At 43.7% G+C, this 19,242-nt stretch overlaps 1 protein-coding gene across 2 annotated transcripts in view; it reads right to left on the reverse strand.

Moving 5' to 3' along the window:
• Positions 1-19,242, reverse strand: part of CACNA1S (calcium voltage-gated channel subunit alpha1 S) — a 57,566-nt gene that overhangs the window by 19,621 nt on the left and 18,703 nt on the right. The window contains exons 10-29 of one of the 2 annotated variants that reach the window (XM_082228205.1): positions 16,577-16,737; positions 15,576-15,801; positions 14,271-14,478; positions 13,714-13,834; positions 12,780-12,894; positions 12,517-12,610; positions 11,731-11,800; positions 11,029-11,161; positions 10,350-10,479; positions 9,618-9,677; positions 9,186-9,292; positions 7,858-7,945; positions 7,523-7,630; positions 6,833-6,885; positions 6,110-6,256; positions 5,379-5,580; positions 5,124-5,282; positions 4,316-4,426; positions 3,848-3,931; positions 925-981 (exon numbers count right to left, since the gene is read on the reverse strand). In XM_082228205.1, coding sequence (XP_082084331.1) covers positions 925-981; positions 3,848-3,931; positions 4,316-4,426; positions 5,124-5,282; positions 5,379-5,580; positions 6,110-6,256; positions 6,833-6,885; positions 7,523-7,630; positions 7,858-7,945; positions 9,186-9,292; positions 9,618-9,677; positions 10,350-10,479; positions 11,029-11,161; positions 11,731-11,800; positions 12,517-12,610; positions 12,780-12,894; positions 13,714-13,834; positions 14,271-14,478; positions 15,576-15,801; positions 16,577-16,737 — 2,434 coding nt within the window. The remainder of the gene's footprint in view (positions 1-924; positions 982-3,847; positions 3,932-4,315; positions 4,427-5,123; positions 5,283-5,378; positions 5,581-6,109; positions 6,257-6,832; positions 6,886-7,522; positions 7,631-7,857; positions 7,946-9,185; positions 9,293-9,617; positions 9,678-10,349; positions 10,480-11,028; positions 11,162-11,730; positions 11,801-12,516; positions 12,611-12,779; positions 12,895-13,713; positions 13,835-14,270; positions 14,479-15,575; positions 15,802-16,576; positions 16,738-19,242) is intronic. The other variant, XM_082228206.1, reaches the window with a different exon arrangement.

Here is a 19,242-nt window from a genome sequence, read left to right on the forward strand (position 1 = left end):
TATAACTATTTGTGGATATAAAAAAATAACCTTCACAGATGTACCGGTATGATAGAAGGCTCATTTTGGGAGAAGCCCTGGCAGGGAACTAGTTTAGATTTGTAGTGCAGACGTATCCTAACACTGTGCAAATGTTCTAGTAGTGAGCACTCAGTGCATATTTAATGCACAATCAGTCCCATGGCGTATTTGCAGAGCAGATTGCCTGGGTCAGTTGTGCAACAGCACACAGCCAATGCAAAACTTGTCTGTGGATTTGTGCTTCTGCAGAGTAGTAAAAGCATCATTTTGAGAAAAGTAACTATTGCATTCAGACTTCAGTTTTCTGGCTGTTGGCTACAGAATCTTCAGATCTTGATGTATCTTCTATAATGAAGCTGCACAGAACACGTCGGCAAGCTGGACCAGGAATGGAAGGAAGCTATAGTGTAATCTAGATGTGCAGTGATGCACTTGCTGTGCATCAGAAACAAAAGCTGATAATTGCACTGCCAGCGCTTTGCAGGACTGTTATTTTAGTGCAACCATAAAAATGCCACTAAAGCAGTGTTAGAAGCTAGAAGCTGTTAGTTCTATGCAATAATGCCTGTACAGCACCTACAGAATGTGATAAGAATGTGATATATTACTGCTAATCTTGTATTACCCCAACCTCTTGTGAAAAGCCAAAAGAAAGGCTTCTCTATTTGTTGAACATGTGAAAGGGGAGCAAATAAAAACCAGCACCCTCCCACCACCAGCATCGTCTTCTCTTGAGGCTCACAACTTTCTCTCCCTTTTCCTCCTTGATGGCAGAATCTCTGAAGACTCATGCAGTCCACACTAACACAGCAGGGCACAGCAATATGGAATGGTCTAGGAAGGGACAAAGGGATATATGAAAGAAAAGGTTCTCCACAACAAGCTCATGCAGCTTATATTTACAATGCCATTACAGCCACCGCTTAGGCAGTACAATCCACCTCTGGAAGCAAGAATTATCTGTTAAGAGAATGAAAGAATCAACCGAGGAATCCTACAAATGTAGTGGGAAAGTAGAGAAGTGAAAGACAGAGAGAAAGAGGGACAAGGGATGGAGGAGAACGAAGAGGAGCCATTTTTAGGAAGGAAGAGAAGGTGGTCCACAACAATAGAAGGGCATGATGGGAGATCCTATGAGACCAACAAAGAAGAAGACAGGCAGAAAGGAATAAGGGATAAAGGATAAAGGAATAAAGGATGCAGAGACTGATGCATGAAATGAGGACTACAAATGACTTGAACAGAGCCTAGAGTGTCCTACTGGAAACAGATTTTTAAAAGCAGCCTAGATAAGAAAGTTCCAGCTAACAATATACTACAATAAGCCTTAGACAAAGAAACCTACTGGAGCATCATTGAAGGCACAGATATTCCTAGATTAGAAGCCTACAGAAGTCTATGATGCATGGCCAGCTACACTCAGATTCACCCACTGTCATGATCACCCACTCATGAGCCAGAATTCAAATTGGGGGGGGGGCCTCAAGTGCTATTAGACTCCTCCACAAGTGATTAGATTTCTTAACATGTCTTTTCCCTGCAAGGAGCTCCTACGGTGATATTTCATGATCAGCTCTTTGAAGGATGGGGCTCCTGGAGTGCCTCCCACCATGCTGAGTTCTTCTGAAAACATTACACTTTCTTTCACACATTGAAATAATCCAAAGACTGGGCAGAACCCAAGGGGAAGCAGGGAAGATGGGTTTTTACAGAATTAAACAAGATGGCTCATGCCAAGAGAAGTATTTTATCCACAAATGCTTGTTACAATTAATTTTTAAATGTATTCAGACAGAACTGATTAATAGCCAGACATTTTAAAATCCTGGCTGACTTGTGTGCTATACCTGCGGCAGATGGTTATATTGACTTCAGCAGCAAATAAATGGTTGTGTGCCTTTGTCGGATTTGTGCTCTGATTGGTTATTTGCATTTTCTTGGCCAGAAACTCTGAGAAAAGTGCTGTATCTTGCGCAAAGCAACATACGATCCCTATGGAATGCCCACGGATTATGTTAGAGGCACTTTATTATACTTTCTGTTGTTTGTTCTTGGACAGAAGACCATAAAAAGAGCATTATTAGCTCATCTAAACAGCTCACCTAGCAGGGAGTTTATTAAACATCAATACACAAATAAATGAAACAAATGGACTAGGAGGGAGGAAGGAGGGAGGAAAGACAGGAAACATGGGAAAGGACCAGGCTAGGTTCATAAGTCAAAGATACAGTGTGCTGGAAGGGGAAAACAGCAGCACTAATGGTGGTTTTGCTTTCTGTGGAATCAAAATCAGACTATGTGATCTAGTCAGCACCACAGGGTGTACAGAGAGTACTTTAGGAGAATCAGGGCTCCAAGCATTATCCCTCTCACTTTCTTGCAGTTCCCAGCTGTTCAATGGGAAGCAGCATTCCAGTGGGACAGACAAAGAACCCTGGAAAGAATGAACTCAGAGCCATTCTGCCTCTGGTACTGAACCAAACATCAGGTGCAAAGGCAAGGGAAGCAGAATATTTACCAGTTCCCAAGTCCTCAGACTAAATTCCTAAATACCATTGAACTTGATCCCCTTTCACCTTAACTACTTAGCATATAGATCTCTCACCAGAGTTTTTTGGCCATTTAATGAATCAGGGCATATTCAGCAAGTATTGAGGTGGATGTAAATCTAGTAGATAAAGTCTTGCATGTCCCCAAAGATACCTGTACCTTCCATCCCCTGCTCGCCTAATAAGAGAACAACAAAAAGTTCAGCTGACTCTTTGTACTTGGGCTTGGAAACAACTCATCAAGCAAGGTAGATATTTGAACTGACATTTCCTAATACTCTAGCACTGGCTAGAGGCAAGCTGGAGCTATAAAGAAACACAGCAGGTTTTTCCAGGGATTGGAGTATTTAAAGGAAGACAATGTTCAAAATAAGGAGATGACGGTTTTGGTCTTAGTAATACTGAATCAGGCACGTACACTATTGATGAAAGCTGTTCTAGAACTACCTCCTTCTAAAGCTGTTTCTATAGTCATAGATAACTGAAAATAGTAGCATTAGCAGTGCACTGAGAACATGAAGGCACATAAATGCATTCTTAACTCAGCAATATCTACTCTTGTCCTTTCTTTAAATTCATACGCAATGCAGAGTACACATGTGCTATTCCACCCATGGTATATTTTCAATATACTCTGGTGTATATGATAGCATGCATGCACATATATATAGAAGGCACAATTTATATATGCAGGTGTTGCCATGAAGATAGTCACACTGTAAGCAGACATAATAAGCAAATACTCGAAGCATGGTTGCCATGGACAGCAAAACAGAAATGATCTGCAGGTACCATGAGGCAAGCCATCTCAAAGTTGACTTTATACTAAATTTGCCAGCTACATATTACTTGCCAAGAACATATGCTTAGAGAGAACACGGAAATTACTGGGCAGGTGAAGTTTCCTGGTCATGGGGCCACATCAGTCCATTAGTTATGATCAAGGAAAGGTCACCTCACAATACTTCTTGATGCCTGAAACTCACAGTATCCACTGAGCTTACTCACATTTGTGGATTATGAGATGCCTACCATTCCCTTAGCTTAAAGGCAATAAACCCTCTTATCTCCAGAAGGAAACAGAAGTCAAACAATAGCTTCTGTGAAACAGATATTCTGTTTAGACATGCAATAATCACAACTGTGGAAAAGTTGGGAGACTGATGCTGCTACATAGCATGAGGAACAGTTTTCTACTCTTCTTCCCTTTCATGGCTGCCCAGTTTGAAGTGTTCCCAGCCCCCACACTCATCCAGTGCTGGGAGCCTTTCACTTACATCAATCTGACTCAGGATGACATCAATGATGCTGCCAACGACTATAAGGAAATCAAAGACATTCCAAGGGTCCCCAAAGTAGCCCTGGGGGGGAAGGAATAAGAAAGTGGGTTCCAAAGAAGTAAGACAGGACCTTTCTGGCACCTTCCCAACCTAAGGACTGGTGTCAAAACTTGTGTGACTTGGTTAGGACTAAAAAAAACTTACATGCAACCATTCCCTCCTCCCCAGCAGTATCCCCCTTAAAGTGTGACATGTAACTCTAAGCCAGATATGGGGAACCTGTGGCTCTCCAAATGTAGTTTGACTACAACTCCCATCATCCCTGGCTATGACTATGCTGGCTCAGGCTCATGGGAGTTGTAGTCCAAAGATGTATGGAGGGCCATAGCTTTCCACCACTGCTCTAAGCAAAATGACAGACCCACTTCCCTCAAGGAGCCTTATAGGTCCATATCCCAAACTCACCTTAGCCTTGAAGGCTATAAGTTTAAGGATCATCTCCACAGTAAAGAGAAGGGTGAAGACCACATTAAGGATATCTGAGAGATGGTCCATTGTCTCTGATTGATTATAATGCTGTAAAGATGGTTAAAAGTAGATGATTAATAGAGTTCGAAACAAAGCCCTGTAGACCAATAGAAGTCTATATTATGACAAAGGGAGAAATCATATTGATTGCTAGATACCAAGTAAAAGAGATACACATGTAGAGAACAGCTCATCGTGATGAGTGAGCTGTATGGTTGTAAAGCCCCACTTATCCAACATACCTGTACTAACAACGCCTCTCATTGCTCACTTGTACAGTGGTACCTTGGTTTAAGAACAGCCCTGTATACGAACAATTCGGTTTATGAACTCTGCAAAACTGGAAGTAGTGTCCTGGTTTGTGAACTTTACCTTGGTCTAAGAATGGAATCTGAACAGTGGAAGGGCACGGGCACCGGTAGGCCTCATTAGGGAAAGCGTGCCTCGGTTTAAGAACAGTTTTGGTTTCAGAACGGACTTCTGGAACGGGTTAAGCTCATAAACTGAGGTACCACTGTATTTCTATATTGGAATCCCTGGAATAACAGCCCAGTTCAGTTACACTGTGTGTAGTGTACAACTGATGGATAATAAGACCCACCCATATTTCTAAATACCAGATCAGCAAGTGCTCATTATAGAGGCACTGTTTTGTAATTCTTCTTCTCCAGGCACAACTCAGGATCCCACAATCATCACTACAGCTGCCATTCTACAGCTGGGCAGCTGTTCCACTCATCCATACCTGCATGCCCAAGCAGATGGTGTTCAATGTGATCAGGAAGAACATAAGGTACTCAAAGTAGGAGCAGGTCACAATATACCATATCTGGTACTGGTAGGGGTTCTTGGGAATGTAGCATCTCAGAGGGCGTGCTTTGAGTGCATATTGCACACACTGGCGCTGGAGCGAGAAGAAATACAAGGTGGGAATGGGGCTAGGCAGTGCCTTCCATACTTTAGGTTCTCTTGTTCATTATCTCAGCATTATGTGCCATACCTGGTTCTTGTCCAGCTCACAGTTTTTGTACTCTGTTTCACCCTGCTCCTGGAAGGTTACGATGATAAAACCTACAAAGATGTTCATCATGAAAAAGGCTATGAGGATGAGATAGATAATGAAGTAGATGGCAACGCCCATGCGATAGTTGTAGATGGGGCCCACGTCCTCAGCGCTTGTGTCAATTGCTTTGTACAATAACCTGGAAGAGTTAGAACAGCAGTCAAGATTAATGGGCCTGGGCAAAAGACCTTTGAAGAAGTGGGCTATGAAAGGACTTTGCTCGATGGGTTATCAGCTCAGGTATCCATGCCTCCTCTGACAGGGGCGGCCCACTCTCAAAGGGTTTTCCAAAAAATCAGTATAGCTAAATAAATGTAGAGCTATAACTCTTTTACTGAGTGGATTCCAGGCAACTTTTCCTTAAATTGCACTGTTGATGTATTATGCTTTCTGATTCTCAAAGCACAATATTTTGTTGCTGAGAAAACACGTTTTTTAAAAAACCCAGTAACTGCATCAATTGCCATGGTTACATGAATGTCTGGTGTAGCTCTCTGCGTATAGTGTCTATAACATCGTTAGCGATATGCATTAAAGCTTCCCCTTTCAGTGTTATTTTGCTTGCACAGTATAGCTAATTAGCAACAGTAGCAGCAAAGCAGCTAATCCTTCTGACAATTCCCAACAGCACACCTTGCACTTTGCCCCATGCTGGGTTCTGAACTCACTTAGGCCATCCTTCAAAGGTGGAAACAGTGAAGAGAGACATCATGGCTGACAATACATTATCAAAGTGGAACTCATTGAGTGTCCATATTCGCTCGTCCTCCACAACCTGTGTTGGATCAGCATCGACGTATGTGATGAAGTATCCCCTGGGACAAGAAACTTTATATTAGTTACAGACAAGGAGCCTGCATCTTCTGTTAATTCGTATTAGACTACAGTACAGTTCTATGCAGGTCTACTTGGAAGCAAGTTCCACTGAGTTAAGGATTGTAGCCTAACATTTCGCCAATGCTGAGATAGTCACTCAACGGCAGTCACTACAGCAAAAAAGGAACTTGCTCAAGTTGCGTAAGACTGATCCAATGAATCCCAGGCTGGCTCATCCCCTCCTTGGCCCTAGAACATCCTGTCTGGGGCTTGCCACTGGCTGCCACTGCCAGGGAACCCACTGGTGGCACTTCTGTCTGCTCACACATTTGGTGAGTGGAAGATGGAGTACTGCACCAGCAGAGTAACGGAGGAGTCACTCTGCAGAGGGACACTGGCAGAGGCTGGCAGGGCTGGATGGAGGGACACCACCCACCCACTGACCCCATCCTGGCACAATAGGGGTGTTTTCTTTTATTGCTCTGTTAACACAAAAGCTACTCTGGCCCACAGCTTCCCGTCACAATTATCGTGTCCCAGGCTGCAGAAGACTATGACGCATAACCAAGGCTTACCTGCATTCTTCTGCAGTGATCTTGGTTGAATCTGTGCAGCTAAAGAACTTCCCCTACATTTAAAACAGAGATCAAAAGTTATAGGAATTGTTGGTATTTGACTGTTTCCCAAATACGGCCTCAACAGTCCTGAGAGTACTGAAAGGTGAATGTTTCCAGCTACACAAAAGCCCGGGCCCAGTTTTTACTGTTGAAGGAGAGGAGACAGTAATTCATGACAGTTTCCCATTGCTGACTGGCAAACCATGTGGGAGTTGTATTGAAAGGGAATAAGATTTTGCAAGTGACTTACACATTGACTGTGAGGAAACTGCAGTGATGTTATTAGCTTCCTTGAGGTATGTATTGACAGGCTGCAGTGGCGCCATGTTGCACCCAAGATTGAGAGGGCCCGTTGTGCGTCATGTGTGTGTGTGTGACGTCACACACTTAGACCATCATTGCAGTAGGTTTGGGGGATTGAATATGCTTTTTTAAAGGAAGGTTACACATCGCAGAAGGACCTGAGGGTGACCAGACCAAACGGAAGGTATTGGGCCAGGCGAGACAAATGAGAATGGTTAATTCAGTATAGTGGCCCTGAATTGATTATCTCTGGCAGCAAGCTATCCTTGTTTATATAAACAAGCTTTTACAAACTCATGGACTCAAACAGTGTGGAAGTTCATTCTATCTAGGAAAGACTGTCACCTTGAAGAGCTGCACCCCAATGCAGGCAAACATGAACTGTAGCAAGGCACTGACAAGTACAATGTTGCCGATGGTCTTGATAGCCACAAAAACACACTGTACTACATGCTAGAGAGAAAAAGAGAGAGAGGTTGGTTAGATTTTATTTGTCCATTGCTCACTGTGATTTTTCTGAATAACTGCGGTCCAGCAAAATATAAGTAGAGATTGCTTTGCCTGGTTCATGCATACATTTCAATGCATGCTGCTGGCTTAGAGAGGTCGTCACATTTCCCTTACTATCCCTGATTCCTGGGTTATCCAGAAGAGGAAAACATTCCTACAACCCCACTCACCTTCAGCCCCTTTGCTCTGTTAATGGCTCTCAGTGGTCGCAGTACTCTGAGCACCCTGAGGATTTTCACTACTGAGATGGCACTGGACCTGTGGCAGAAAATGAGGAAAATATTACAGTGGGAACCCTTATTGTGCTTATGTTACATGGATTCTGCCCTGCCTACAAAGAATGACTATGGCCTTTTGATTATATCTAGTGATTGAATGGGGCATTCCATGGTTGGGACTGCGAACCAGAGAATGCTGTAGGACTGCCTTGCTTCAGAGAATTCTTCAGAAGGCAAAACCACTGCAGGGTGCATTCAGACATGCGGAATACTGCATTGCCCTAGTTTTCCTGATTATAATGCTAGCACTTCTGAAACATTTTCTAACATTCCTTTCACAATGCAGTACCTCTTGTGTTATGGAACGATGGCTTTTTGATAGATGTACGCTAAATTTAATTCACACCTGTGAGTGTGGAGTGACACAACAACAAAAATCACTGGGCGATGTCACTACTCCCCCACCCCTTCCGCACATGTGTGCTTCTGTTCTCCCATGATTCCCCCATAAAAACAGCAGGAAATAACTGTATGCTTGTACACCGTCCCGAATTTCCTCACTTTACTCCCAACTCTAGTTGGTACAGCCAGCCACAGTAAATTACAGAACCAAAGAGCCTTTGAACAAGGGTGAGGGGACCATCGGAGGGAAAAGGCAGACCTTTGCAGCAACTAAGACTTTCACAACCCAGTCAGTAGGATCAAACTACAGGAGCTGATTGTACCTCCACTTCTCATACTGATGCAGTGGGGTGAAGGATAACTGTTTGACTCTCAGAGCACACCCACACCACAGACCTAAACTGATTTAACAGCCAATCCCCTTTTCTGGGGAACTCTGGGGATTGTAGCTCTGTGAGGGGGATAGAAATCTCTTAACAATTCCCAGTACTCTCAAGAAACTGCAGTCTGCAGGAATCTTTGGAGAAAACAGTTAAAATGGTATAAAATCAATGCAAATGTATAGTGTGGATGAGGCCTCAGTATGTTGACTGATAATGATGGCTGTGAATATTTGTTGCTTTGGGAGCAGAGCTCACCACTCTTCATGGAGCTCCTAATTTTCAGGGTCTGAGAGACGGTCAGCTCCTCATTACAATGTTTTCCCTTATATTTCAGGGTGTTTCTTACTACTCTATGGTCACACAGATACATCCCTCATATCCCACAGTTGCTGCCAAAGACACAAGGAGAATGTTAACCCCTATCCTACTTCCCTCAGAGTTGGCCCTACCACAGATTGATGGAACCCAGGCCTGTTCTTCCATCACAATGCTTACTCAAATCCCATGGAGATAAGAGAGACAGCCACAACGAGCAAGTCCAGGATGTTGAAATAGTTGCGGCAGAAGGATCCCTTGTGTAGGATAGCACCATAAGTAGTCATCTGTGGGGAGCAGGAAGACTCAGTTAGGCCCAGTTTTTGTATTACTTTGAGGATACTTCTCTCAGCAGCCTAATTTTGTAAATCATTGGATCTGTGGATGTTGACTGCTGTGTTCAGTATGAAGCAGTTGTCTGAGAACGAGCACTTCATTATAAGCACAGAGTTGGCAAGCTTGAATTTGATGCCTGCTATCTGTACAGGTGGTTAACTATTCAGATTGCCAAATCAGCACAATGGAAAAAAGATGAATAAGTAAACATTGGCGATTTCCAGTCCCGTTTTATGATTCCATTGGAATTCCACAACATCTCTAAGTGTGACTCACCTTTAGAACAATTTCCACTGTGAACACAGAAGTGAAGCCATAGTCAAAATATCCTAGAATCTGGAGATAAAAACAAGCAAAGAAACAGGATGCTATTTTTGTCAGTGCAACTCAATTGATATATACACAAACATGTATTTTAGCAAATTTGCTGGGTTCTGGAATGAGAACTATAGAAGAAATATTATCTGAATATTGATTAACAGAATCTCATATTTCTTCAAGCTCATTTTGCAGTCTCCAGGTAGTCCCAGCTAAACCAGCATGAACAGTACTCTGATTTCTAAAAACAAATGATTGCAGAAATGTTTTTGGTTATCCCCAAGAAAACCCGTTTTTCCTCTACATATTATTTTAGTTTGCAAATACATTTAGCCATGAATACTTTTAACTTTTTACTAGTTGCCCATTATCTTCTGCTTTTAAAATAATTGCTTCTTATTGGTTGTATGATATGATTGGCTCTATCCTTATTGAGTTTCATGAAGAGATGACTTTTTAATAAAGACTTTGGGTCAGAATGACACTCTTTGGCTTTCTGCGATTTATGCATGAAAACCAGTCACTTATTTTCATCTACAGCTTCCTGTTGTTGCCTTTTGCATGTTGTTTCAATTTCATACCAAGTAGTTTTCACCAAGAGGCAATTACAATGGATGCAGGGCTTTCGTAAGTCACTCTGGACCACCCACTGGTACCTTGCCAGTAGCTCAAGGAAGCCTATCTAGTCACCTTATTCCTGAAGGACTCGGCCCGTAATGGATCCTCAGCTGCCAGTGAGACGCTGCTGAGAAGAATGAAGAGGAGGATGAAGTTGGTGAACCAGGTGGCATTCACAATCCGGTGGCACAGTACACGAATCCTGAAGAGGACAATTTAGGGAAAGAAAGGGACGGTCATATTCTGCTTAAGCAAAAGAGTTCATAGTACAAAGGGCACCCAATGGGGAATTATACTGTTCATCAATGTGCTGGCAGAAAGTGCACATGTGATGTTTTTATCCCCCTCAGAGTACATTTGGAATATGGGAACTCTACCAATTTGTAGAGCAGAATTGTTGAATGAATTGAGCCTGTGTTTATGTGGGTTCTTGGACAACCTAGTCCATAACATTACTAAAGGAATTACTACTTTATGGTCCTTTCACTGCCAAACTGCAGCTGTGGTGCTAGTTTAATAACCATTCAAGGAAAGTCTGAAGACCAAGAGGATAGTCTGAATTGAAGGCATCTGCCTATACTGATGTCTTTGCCGAGGTTAAGCAAGCCTGGCCAGGAAGGAATTTGTGCCTGGTGGCAAATATTCCCGGTTAGATCGTCTTCATATCTGAATTCCTAGCCAGATCAGAAACCTAATCAGTTTCTGTCGTGTGCCTAGGTAAGAGAGAGAGAGAGGAAGGAGTAAGGCCTACTTGTTGGTTGGGCTAAAGATGAAGAATGAGCTGGCTTCGGGCATGGGCACTGCCTTCTCCTTCAACTGCAGCTCTGCCAGAGGACGTGGTCGAGGACTCAGTGGAATTTCAGGCTCATCTTCTTCATCGTCACCTGCAGGGCACACAGTCGGTCACTGAAAAGCTTCATACAGAGGCACTACATGCGCAGCCAAAAGGTTCACTCATTTCTAGGCTTGCTATTAAGCCGAAATATAAGCATCAGAGTATCTCAACATCCCTAAGGGGCGCGGATGGCGCTGTGGGTTAAACCACAGAGCCTAGGACTTGCCAATCAGAAGGTCGGCGGTTCGAATCCCCGTGACAGGGTGAGCTCCCGTTGCTCGGTCCCTGCTCCTGCCAACCTAGCAGTTCAAAAGCACGTCAAAGTGCAAGTAGATAAATAGGTACTGCTCTGGTGGGAAGGTAAACGGCGTTTCCGTGCGCTGCTCTGGTTCGCCAGAAGTGGCTTGGTCATGCTGGCCACATGACCCGGAAGCTGTATGCCGGCTGCCTCAGCCAATAAAGCGAGATGAGCACCGCAACCCCAGAGTCGGTCACGACTGGACCTAATGGTCAAGGGTCCCTTTACCTTTGCCTCAACATCCCAACAGCATTAAGTCAGTTCAGCCCAGAATTCTCTTCATTCCTGTGGTAGGAATGAAAGAGACAAACCTTCCTTACCTGGGAAGTCAGCGGAGGGATAAGGGTCCTTGATCTCATTGACATTTGATTCAAACTCATCCACCTTCAACTGAACAGAAGAAATAAAAATGAAAGGAAGCTCAGCAGCGTAGGCAAGCTCACTCGGATACAGTTTCTAGGCATGCTCTGAAAACCTTCCTGTTTCAGAAGACTGATTTCTGCTGGTCTATTTAAAATGACATTGCTTTTATTGTATTGTTTATTCTTAAGTGTTTTAAAAATTTCTGTTTATACTGTCTCTATCGTAAAGTGTTTTGTGGGAGCTTTTTTTTAAAAGAACCTAAACAAAAAAATAAAACAAAAGAAGGCACTTGTTGCTGTCACCCATGGGGGAGACATTCCATTCAGTCTGCATTGAAAGGTGAATCTACCTAAATCACACCCTCTGTGGGGAGAAATGCAGTGATCCGTTGAAATCTTTGCAAATTTCACAACACGGTTCTTCAGCCAAGAAATGTGTACAGAAATGCACACACTAGCGTGAAGTGTGCATAAAAATGCATATATTAATTAAATAACATCAAAAATGAATTCTATTGGGGAAAATGGATTTGCAGGAATGTGTTTTTTTAGATAAACCTGCATAGAAAATTCACAGGAGAAATTCGTAACACAATGCTGATGAATTTTCATGAGGACTTTTAAAATATAAATTTGCAGACTGATGTGGAAATGTGGGGAACTGAACTCTGGATTGGAAAAGGGACAAAATGGAGAGAAAGCAATATTGACTGATTCACCCACTCCTAGTCACCCGTGGCTGACCTTGGCTGTGGTGGGCATTCCTTCTCCCTTGGCTTTCTGTTCCAGCTTCTTAGCCAGCAACTGCTTTTCCTCTTCTGACTTCTCCGGGTAACCTCTAGAGTGAAGAACCAAGAAAGCAAGAGGAGAGGGAAGTGAAGCCAAGGGGAAGCTATTATTTGGGGGGGGGGCAGGCAACACCTTACAGTTCTGCCAAGCCCCCTGTTGGGTCCCAGATGAGAACCCAGAAGTAGATATTTTCATGGCCACCAGGAGGCAAAACTGACCGGCCCATTTTCTTTTTCTTCCTCTCTTCAGCTTTGGCTTTCTGGGCAGAGGTCAAAGTTTCAGCTTCAGCAAGGTTGTCCACGGCAATAGCCAAGAAAACATTGAGCAAGATATCTGGGTTGTGGGGAGCAAGGCTAAGGAATTATTCAGTGTGAGTTTAGGTAATATAAACCTGAAGCCCTGAGCAATTTGCATCCAGGATATCCAAAGGACTCCCTGAGCCCTTCTATCCAAGCTTGATCACTGAGATCAAGAAATGCTGTTGGTTGTTCCCCATGTTTTAGAAGCTTGACTGGCTTCAGCAAGAAGTTGGGCATTTAGTATCCTATGCTATGAAAGACTCTTCCAGCACAGATTTGGCAGGCACCCTCATTTCTGACCTTCAGATGGCTCTTGAACACTGTGTCAACAGGCCTATTCAATGTTTTGATTGTTTAAGGTGAGCTAGTCACTTTTATGATCATTACATATTGTTTTATCTCTTTTGTACATGTGGTTGTACACTGCCCTGATATTTGACATGAGGGGTGGTCTCTATAGTTATAAATAAATAAGACTTAAGAGCATGTTGTTAATAAGCTAATAATCCTAATAATGGGGTACAGCTTCCCACACCATTCAGTTTGGCAGGTAGAGCAGAATGAAAAGTGCAGGAAGCAGTCAGAAGAAATGGGAACCTCATTTCAGAAATGAGGGTCCTGGTGTGCAGATTGTGTACTGGTCCTCATAGCCACATGCACACACCCATCTTCTGCGTGGACAGAAAACGGACCAACATGAAATGCTGTCACCATGAAAAGCTGTGAGAAATACTTACATTGCATCTTATGGTGATGTTGAAAAATGAATACATGAGAATTCAGTGGATAAGAGCTTTTATCTGACTCTATGAATAGAGGACTCCATCCCCCTAATGGGGCAAAGAAAGGATACAATTCCCACAGACAAAGAGAACAATGAAGTAAATGCAGACCAGCACACCAGGGTAGACTGGCCCTCCATAAGCCATTATGCCATTGTACATAACAGAAGTCCAGTCTTCCCCAGTCAGGACCTAGAAGTAGACGAGAGAGAGATTTTAGCAGCAACAGGGTATCCTGAGCACAGCCATTGTATGAGGCCTGGCTTCTCCAACCTGGTGCCCTCCAAATGTTGTTGGATATCTGGTCCCATTAATCCCAGCCAGTATGGCCAATGGTCAGGGGTGATGGGAGTTGTTGTCCAACAACATTTGGAGGACAACAGGTTGGGGAAGACTGCATTAGGTTCTCATCTGAGTTTGAAGACCTCTTCGTTAAAGACCCTTTTCTCACGCCCCATTGTCCAAAAAGTCTATGCGTTCCCAAAGTTCAGACAATATCCCACAATTCACAGATTCCTATTTCCCCCATTGGTCACCCATTTTCTGCCAGAACTTAGTACAGAAGACAACAATTGTCACCTACAAAACCCTGCCCTTAAACTGGCTTATTAAAACCCCCAAGTTGTACCTGAAAGACAGTGATGAGAGCCTGAGGGAAGTTATCAAAGGTGCTGCGCCGTATCACTGTATCATCAAAGTCAAACCTCCCTCCAAAAAGTTGCATCCCTAATAGGGCAAAGATGGTCATGAAGAGGAAGAGGAGAGTGAGGAGGGAGATGATGGAGCGCACCGAGTTCAGCAGAGATGCCACTAAGTTGTTCAGAGAGGTCCAATACCTAGAGAGGGACACCAATGTTATGTGCACACCTATGTGAAGATGCTAAGATACTTGCAGATCCAAGAGCCAAGCTTTGAAGTGCAGCTTTCTAGCTAAAGACAGAGAATATAAATCATCCTAATGACTAACTAACTAAAACTAGTTATAATCTCATGGCTGCCATCTTGAATGCAGTTGAGCATGTGCAGCCACATCCAATAGGGCAACAAACTCAATTTATTTATTTGCTTTTTTCACCCGCTCTTCATCCAAGAAGTGATGCCAAGGTGGGGTATGCCAAAGACTAAACAAAGATTATAGCAGCTCAAATAAAGGCATTAAAACAATATAGCATTGATCTGTATACAAGATATACTGTTGGCTGTATTAAGTACAGCTGCTCAGTGTGCTCAGTTGCAATCGGCAGGGAGATTGCTATGCCTGGATGACTCCATCTTCTGTTCTGCCATCTACTCTAGCTTGATACCTAACATGACTAGTTCCCAGGACTAGAGAAGCTATTTTCAAACATCATAGTTCATCCAAGGGAAAGTTTGACAAATCACTGCTCTCCACTACAGATACGTAGGCAGAGAACAGGGGGAAGATTTAATCAATTTGTTCAGCCTCACTCAGAGACACCAGGAGATGAAATCTCACATCTTCTTTTACTTTGTAGAGATGGACTTGAGGCAGGTAGCACACGGTGGTCACATGCACACCAAATATTTAAAGCACAGTGATACCACTTTAACAGTCATGGCTCCCCCCAAAGAATCCTGGGAACTGCAGTTCGTTAAAGGTGCTGAGAGTTGTTAGGAGACCCCTTGCAGAACTAGTTCCCAGCACCCTTAACAAACTACAGCTCCCAGAATTTTGGGGGTGGGGTAGGGTTTAACATGACTGTTAAAGTGCTATGGGAGTGCTTTAAATGTATTGTGCCACCAAATGAATACACAGGAGCTCTGCCAGATAGTACGAGAGATGGATCTAGTCTAGCATTATGTTTCCAAAACTAGCTGGATGCTTCTGTTCCACTTTCAAGCCTCCTGCATCTCACCAGGATGGCAAAGGTTCTGGAAGCCAAGTCCTATGAGAAATGGTTGGCATACTCACTTAGTTATTTTGAAGAGCCTCAGCAGGCGAATGCACCGCAAAACAGAGATGCCCAGGGGTGTCATGGAGGTAATTTCCACCAGTATGATCTCTAGGATGCCAGTGCACACCACAAGGCAATCAAAGCGGTTGAAAATTGACATGAAGTACTGTCGGAAGCCCAGGGCATACATCTTAAGAATCATCTCTATCGTGAAGAGGGCCAGAAGCACCCGGTTGGCAATATCTGTAAGCAGAATAATGAATGGACCAGATCTCCTCTGACCACGAGGAGCCCAATTCCTCTTCCGAGAGAGAGAGCATGAGGGTTGGGAGGAAGAAGTGGAGGTGGGAAGTCCAGAATTACTTCCTTCACTCTACTCAGCTCTCCTCTGCTGGGAAATAGTGCTTCCACTTGCAGAAGCCAGCTAACAGAAGTTGTTAAGAGTGCATGTAAGAACCAAGCTACCCGTTACATGTAGCGGGTGTATAATGTTAGGGGTTTGTGGGGGGAGGGGGTAGCCTGTATTTTGAGACCCTTCTAATTCCTAAACACAGCACATTTGAAAATCTAAGGTAGGGTTGAAACTTCTTGATAATGGCCCTCTAAATATGAGTTGTTAAGGTAGCAGGTAAGGAAATAACTGAGCAAAGTTCTTGCTGCTCTTGCATTTTGAATAACATTTTCCAATTTCCAATTTAAATATATATACCAATATACTTCCTGTCCCATGTTCCCCTGCAGTCTGTACAGTTTTCCCTTTGACTTTTGCCTTTCACACCTTAGAATCAACCTTTTACATTATGGTTAGGGCTAAACTATATTATATGCGGTTGCTGCTTGAGGCAAGAAGGAAGTATATTGGTATGGGAACATGCTTGGCATGGGGTTAAAGAGGGACTAGGGCACTGAGAAGCAGAAAGGAGGATCAAGCAAGGAAGTTTAGGATTGAGAGCATCACAGCACCACCCCCTCTTAATTAGAACCTTCAAAGTTCCCTTAAACAGAGTGCCCAACTCACCTTGAGCCTTGGTCAGCCAATCAGGTTGTTGGTGATGCTCAGTAGCTATTGAGATGGTGTTCAACGCGATAATCAAGAGGACAAACCAATAGAAAAACCTGGACTTAACCAGTTCGCGGCATTTCCTGCGGAGAAGACGGTTCGATCGCCGCCAGTGTCGACTAGAGAAAAAGGAGACAGTTAAAACCAGAATGGTGGCAGATGAACCCCTGAATATGGCTTCAGAACCCTACCTATTCTTAGTTTTCACTTGCTCTAGCGCCCGTGTTTAGAATTTCACAAGACTTTTGAAAAGCATCTCTCTTACTAATATGGTCGTTGTGGTGCAGCACTAAAGCAGGCCTGCAAAACACAACGTTCACCTTCTTCCCTGGGTATCTGAAATCTCCAGGATGGCTTCCAAATATTTAGTTTGTGCCTCTTTAAGGGGAGCATATAAGGCCTAACAAGGCCATCAAAACTGCAGGTGCAGATGGAAGAATAAATAATCCCTGTGGTCTCTGGGAGAAATTCAATGTTACGCTAAGTTAAAGTACCTTAGCAGTGCGCTAGCTGCGCCAGCAGAATGGCTGGTGCAAGGAAAGGCGGGAAGCGAGCATGGTTCTCGTGGTTGGTGGCACAACAGATAGATGGGGCTGCAGGGAGAAAATGCTTCCAACTCTATGATATACCCGCCAACATTTCTCTGATGAAAATAGGGACATCCGGACTTCCGGGTTGGCGCGATCTGGAAATGGCGGATTCCCTCCGAGCTCCGGAGGGAACCGGCTCAGCGGTGGATGGGTCTTTGCCGTGCCGGCGACACGGGGACCCTTAAAAACCGCAGGCGCGGAAGCCTGCGGACTGAAGACTCGGTGGGTGCCTTAAGCGCCCCCCTGATTCGCGAAGAGCCTTTTTAAAGGCTGCGGAGGGGATACGGGGGACGGCGCGGCACTGAGAGTCGATCGCTACCACCGCTGAGCGAAGCCGCGAGCCATGACTGGAGAGCGCTGACTTCCTTCCTTGAAATTTGGACTGAAAAGAAGAACCCGTGAGTAATTTGGAATCGAACTTTAAAAATTCTACTTTTCGAATTTGAGACGATCGGGGTGTGTGCTAAAAGGAAGTCCCCACCCCCCCCTTGCAGACGATCCAGAGCAACGATATAAGAGCTAAGCTGGAGTGCCTACCCTGTAAAGGGTGAGTTTCAAAAAGACAGTAACTTCCAAGATTTGGAAAGGTAAATTTGAGCAGGAGAGTGGAGTGTTGGAAGTGTCTTTGTTTTGTTGTAAACAACCCTCCCTCCCGGGCCCGGGAGCGACCTGCTTTGGAGCCTGTATAAGAGGAGCAGAATTTGACAGCTGTCAAAGCTGTCAAATGGACTGTTAACAGTGGAAAAATTGCTATTTAAGATCTCTCTGGATTAAAAGGAGTTACAATTGAATTAAAATTGTTGGAAACAAAGAAACAATAACAGGATAGAGGATTGTTGGAGAAAAGAACATTAAGTAACCAGATCCCCTCTAGGGGGAATTCTGTGGAATTACAATGGCTGTGGATGGAAAGATACTGAGAGAAATCGAAAGGATGTTCTGCCTGGTGGGAATCTTACAGGAGCAGACTACAGCTATGAGTAAACAACTGATGACCTTGAATTCTGAAACAAGTAGTTCTGCTGAATGTAATGAGGACCTATATAAAATGTGAAAACCCAATAAAATTTTTTTGAAAGAAAATAGGGACATCCTATTCAATTATTATTATTATTATTATTATTATTATTATTATTATTATTATTATTTTACTATTTATATGCCACCCATCTGACTGGGTTGCCACTCTGGGTGGCTTCCAACATATATAAAAACATAATAAACATTAAAAATTTCCCCATACAGGATTGCCTTCAAATGGCTTAGGGGAAGGATAATTCCATAACCTCCAAAATTTCTCCGATAAAATAGGGATATCCTACCATACCCTCGAACATTTCTCTGATGAAAATAGGGATGTCCTAAAGAAAAGCGGGACGTTCTAGGATCAAATCAGAAACTGGGACGGCTTTTGCAAATCTGGGAAGTTCCTGGAAAACACTTGGACGGTCTGCTATGGTTCTTTGACTCTACAGTGTAAAAACACAAAGGGGTCTCAATCCTTCATTTACTCAATTGACAGAGATGATCTGACTGATACTGGACACCTCTGGCTTTGGGATTTAACGAGCATTGCATTAAAGAGATAGAGTGAGAGAGATTGCTATGGAGTGCAGAAAGGTCCAACATGGGAAATATTTTGATTTTTAAAAAATGAAAATTCACATTTCCAAAGATATTGGGGGGGGGGATATTTGAAAAAAGATGTAAAAGTGATGCTCACAGCAAGATTTGAGAGCTTTGGGGCTCTTGTACTACAGCAGGACATGAGCATGTGTCAGGGAACTGACATCGGAGCGAGAGGCGAAGGGGAGGCTCCCAGATGATGCTGGCGAAGGACCCAGCAGCAGGGGGAGAAACAGCTCAGTAGAGGGGGAAGTCAATCAGCGTAACACCGGGGATAAAGGGAGGCAGATGGGGGGAATTGGAGAGAGGGCTCCAGGACTCTTCACTGGACATCAGTGAGGAGAGCCCAGGTCCTCCGCTAACCACGCCTTCCCTGCGCAGAAGACTCCCGCGCAGTGAGAGGAGGAG

Source organism: Podarcis vaucheri (assembly GCF_965113315.1).
Source record: "Podarcis vaucheri genome assembly, chromosome: 6".
NCBI lineage: Eukaryota > Metazoa > Chordata > Lepidosauria > Squamata > Lacertidae > Podarcis > Podarcis vaucheri.